General features: G+C 38.9%; 1 protein-coding gene across 5 annotated transcripts in view; it reads left to right on the top strand.

The window, feature by feature from the left end:
* Nucleotides 1-4,845, top strand: part of LOC107684054 (RNA binding protein fox-1 homolog 3-like) — a 451,861-nt gene that overhangs the window by 215,872 nt on the left and 231,144 nt on the right. For all 5 annotated transcript variants that reach the window (XM_016480199.1, XM_016480195.1, XM_016480200.1 and 2 more), the window contains exon 4: nucleotides 2,501-2,576. In XM_016480199.1, coding sequence (XP_016335685.1) covers nucleotides 2,555-2,576 — 22 coding nt within the window. In that variant the 5' untranslated portion in view covers nucleotides 2,501-2,554. The remainder of the gene's footprint in view (nucleotides 1-2,500; nucleotides 2,577-4,845) is intronic.

Genomic DNA, 4,845 nt, shown 5'->3' on the forward strand with positions numbered 1-4,845 from the left:
CGTCAAGTGTAGACACAGTGTAACATTGGTTTTGCTTTGTTTCACAGAACTAATCAGAGCTATCAAAATAGGGGCGAGACCCTTTTGGGGTAGGGGTGTGTTTGTTTTGGTGATTTCAAATGTCAACATTGGCTACCAGAAATCGCTTACCCCACCTTTAACTGCCATTCACAAATCTTCTCCTGTGGCCTCATGGGATAGCTTTGGCTTACAATAAATACAACACAAAAATGCTGGGTAAAAATATTTAGTTCAATTTTCAGTATTGAATGAAATATGTGTTTGTTTTTGTCTGCTATCATTGATTTTTTTCCTCCATTGAGTTTGTTACATTGCATTCTGGGATTGTCTTATCTGCAAAGCATATATATGCAATGTTATCTTAGAATTTGGTTCAAATGAGGTGTCTTATAATATTGCTTATACCCTTTGAAACAGCCTTCACCTTAAAATGCTGTCTCCGTAGGCATCTCGCTAGGTTTCGGAAAGGAGCATTTGTGTTTATACATGTTGGGTTCGGTGGATGGACACAAATACGCTCAGGGTTTTGTTGACATGCAGAGACCTCTGTTTTTCATTGCCACCCTGTGAGCCTGTTTTCAGGCAAGCGAAGCGAAATTCTTCAGAAATGAATTCTCACCGATTCTGTAGTGAACTGGATTTCCCAGAAGACTTCCTGCGTCTCCGGGTTTCAGTTCTACTCTTGACCACAGAGGGGAACACTCGGAATGAAATTAGACACTTCCCCGCAGAGAACTACAGCCTCTCTCAGATAGACTGACACAGAGAGAATGGACTTTGGGAGGAAGGAAAAAAGAGGGTTAGATGTCATTTTTAAAGGAATAGTTTATCCAAAAATGACATTAAAATTTTCTTTCATCATTTATTCACTCTTATCTATTCTTAACCCTTTATAACTTTACTAAAAGAAAACCTGTCTGGCTCTTCTTGGCATGCTCATGAGATAAGTAGAGATTTTTCAGATCTTTTCAAATGAATCATTTGATTTGGTTCACAAAAACTGGATATTTCTTTCACAAATCGGTTCTCAAGTTCAACTCATGGACTGAATTGAGTGAAGAGCAACACAAATTTGTTTCTCTCACTTATGGCGTCGTAAGACTTCACCGCTGTTAAGGTGCTTTTCATTTGTTTTTGAAGCCTCAATGTTTCAGTCCTCATTTATTGTAAGGGCAACCAGCACATTTTCAGAGTTTATCCTTTTGAGTTCCACTGAAGAAAAAAGTCATATGGGTGTGAGACACAATTTCTGGGTGAACTGTCACTTTTAGAATTACAGAAAGGATGATGGGAAAAGAGGCAAACAGAGGTAACGGGAAAAAATGTGGAATGATTTGTGAGCGAGTTGTTAAAGAAAGAATGATATGCAATAAGGACAGAAAGACATTCAATTCCAGCATGGCAGAGTGCTGTTTTCAATAAACACATTAGCTATATATTTCAGATTAATGCTAACAATTAAATGACACATAGGAACAACACTTTTATCAAGCCCCGTGGATATGGACGGGGCTCTATGCATATTTAATCTGAATAGCCTGCAATAGAGGCCATTACGGCTGTGTAATTACGGTAAAGCTCTAACAGGGTCTTTTGTCCAGAGTGCTGCATTCACTCTCTGGGGCCCCGTGTTTGTTGGGTTGTATATTTTTCTGTGTCCAAGTAAAAGTTGCAGCATTATCATCTTTTTCCCCGTTTCTTTTTTCTTCTTCTTCTTCTTCTTCCCTCACACTTCTCTGGGTGAAGTGATTTCTCACTCACTACAGTGTTTCTCTAAATAAGAATGTGATTTGAAGCCACCTGCTATCATGTACACACAGCCAAACCTGCCTTAGTTCAGTCGATTTTAAATTAACAGTGACACCAGGCCCATTTTCTCTCCGGGTCAGACCAACAGAATGATTATCCTTCTTATCCAACTATCAGACTTAACTGTTTCCAATCTGAAAGGGTTAACAGGACATGAAGGGGTTTGTGGTTAATATATGCCTTGTGCGTTTGCAGCTTCCATGTTTACGTATCCAAAGAGTGCCTTTTTTTTTTGTTGCTTTATTTATCCGTAACTGTGTGGAAGCAGACAAGCTGGTGTGTGTGCTCCAAATGTTATGGCAGAGCCACTTCAGCACCAGCGTAGCATGAAGCACGGTTGCTGTACATGCAGAGGATTTGGTGGTTCTGGTGGGGTTCTGAGCTTATCTGGACCCTGCAGGTCTTCTGACTGTTCCTCAATCCCCTCACACATTATCATAACAAGGGCATATGAAATGAAAAAAACAAGTCTAAAAAATAAAGAATTTCAGAGCAATCTGTAATGTAAATTGGGAGCTCACCTTCTTTGTTATTGTAGACTGGGCTTCGTTCTTAATTCAAAGGAAATTTAAAATACCACTTTTTGAGGAATTAAATGTTTTTGTTTGGATGTAATTGTGTGGCTTTAATTCTCAGGCTCAAAATGTGTTGCTGTCTTTCTCTCCCGTAGGAATCACACCTCTTTGGTTGCAGTGAGACCCCACCTGCTCAGCCACAGCTGTACATGGAGACCCCCAGTTGGGCAGGTCAGTGTGTTTGTTGAGGTCATGCACTAAATGTTTGTCTAGATGCATTGTGTGGGTGTAGCTGTAGATAAGTTTGTTCATTTATCAGAACAGATTTGGAAAAATTTAGCATGACATCATTTGCTGACCAGTGGATCCTCTGCAGTGAATGGGTGCCGTCAGAGTTCAAAGAGCTGCTAAAAACATCACAATAATCCACATGACTCCAGTCCATCAGTTAACGACTTGTGAAGTGAAAAGCTGTGTTTGTAATAAACAAATCCATCATTAAGATGTCATCGTTTTAAGGCTAAAATATGAGTCCACTATCCATAATATTGCTTTCTCCAATGAAAAAGTTGTTCAGTCTGAATCAAGAGAGACATATGCACAAATCAAGCACCATTTACAAGCAAAATCAGTCCAAAACAGTTCTAAACTAATATGTTGGTGGATTTTGATGAGAGAGGACAACAGGGGATGGACTTTTCACTGGAGAAAGCGTTATTATTAATTATGGACTGGTGTTTTGGCCAAAAGCGCACAGCTTTACACTGCTTTAATGCTACATTTCTCCAAATCTGATGAAGAAACCAACTCATCTGCATCTTGGGTGGCCTGAGGGTGAGTCAGTTTTCAGCAAATTTTCATTTTTGGCTGAACTATTTCTTTCAGTCACGTATTTGTTTGTTAGTTAAAACTGAAAGTTTTGCCATCATTAACTCGCCCTCATGTTGCTCCAAACTCTTGGACGAAATGTCAAAGCTTCTCTTTTCCTTGCAGGTCCCCTTTCATGCTGAGCAAAAATTGTACTACTAGACTAATATATCTTACACTCGTATTGTTAAATTGTATGTTTGTATGTATTTAAATATTATTTCATTTATTTATTTTTTTTTCACTTCCTCTTGCCTAGTGGCACCAAATGATTCTGACTACTACTGGTGACCCCTCAATATACAGTTTCATGATCTTCCTGGTTTTGAGTTAGATGTTCTTTCAAGAGTGAATTGTGCTGTAAGCAAAGGTTGGATTGAAATTGAGTCTGACTCTTCAATTCATGGGATGGATTTCATATTTTTGTACCATTTACATTTACAGGCTTTCTCTCTCTCTCCTATATCATCCTTATCCGCTGTATGTCTCAGTGTCATTGTTGTTTTCCGTCTGTCTGGGGTGTTTCATCTGTGGATCAGTTACATTACTAGAAACCTTGTAGATAGGGATTAGGTCTCATTCATTAATATTTACATACAAATTTCATACATGTCTGCAAACATTGACGATTTTCCATCACATTCAAAATGTATGTATATTAATAAAACTCTTATTTTTATTCATCTATGAAAAGTAGATGTAGATACTGTAGATGGATAGAGAGATAGACAGAGAGTGGTGTGGTCTGAATTTAGAAAGTATGATATTCATAGATCTTTAATTTTGTTTGAAAATGTTTGCATACAAGTTTTGCCCACAAATGTTTGAATGTATGGTGAATGAGACCTAATTTAGACTTAATTTTACTTGTGCCCTTAAACAGAATCTGAGTTAACTTGAAGTGCACCTTACTGATCTTACCTTTTCTTCTAGCAATGCAAAGCTGCCTTATAAAACCAAAATGACTAACGCAGTCGCATTGGTCTGCTCTGGTGTGTATGTGTGTATGTGTGTGTGTGTGTTTGTGTGTTCCTTCACAGATGTGGTTCTCAATTGCAGAAATAAAACCATGCAAAAAATAAAATAAAATGCATGTGACCATATCATTTTGCATTGTTATGATAGAAAAATGAATCGGCTTTTTGTTAATATCAGACTCTATGGTGTCATCTGTCACTGTTGAAGCTCGCCAAATTAGACAGAAGCCAACATGGACAGGTTGTGTGACATATCGCTATCCTTAAAAGCGGACAATACTAGATAAGAGAAATAACTATAAATTGCTTGTTTCAAATTTCGGTGCTGTGTTGGGTTAAAATTTGGCTCCTGCCACAAAATAGTTGAGAACTGCTGCTGTAGAGCTGTAAATGAGCGTGTGTCTTTAAAAGTGGGGTGGAGAGGAGAGGGCCGGCGCGAGGGAGTGAGAGAGGAGTGGTTTAAGTAGTGCTGACGACAGGCCTTTGATTCTGAGCATGCCCATTAGAGGGAGCCATAAATCCTGGGCTCTCTGGACTGCCTGTGTCAGCAGTCCATGGAATGAATTGATATTAAACGCGACAAAAAGCCTCTTTAATTGTGCCTCCACCAGCCTCTCTCTCTCTCACTTCTTCTCTTCCTCACTCTCTCCCTCTCT

The sequence above is a fragment of the Sinocyclocheilus anshuiensis genome, unplaced genomic scaffold (assembly GCF_001515605.1).
Source record: "Sinocyclocheilus anshuiensis isolate Anshui unplaced genomic scaffold, SAMN03320099.WGS_v1.1 scaffold553, whole genome shotgun sequence".
NCBI classification, from domain to species: Eukaryota; Metazoa; Chordata; class Actinopteri; order Cypriniformes; family Cyprinidae; genus Sinocyclocheilus; species Sinocyclocheilus anshuiensis.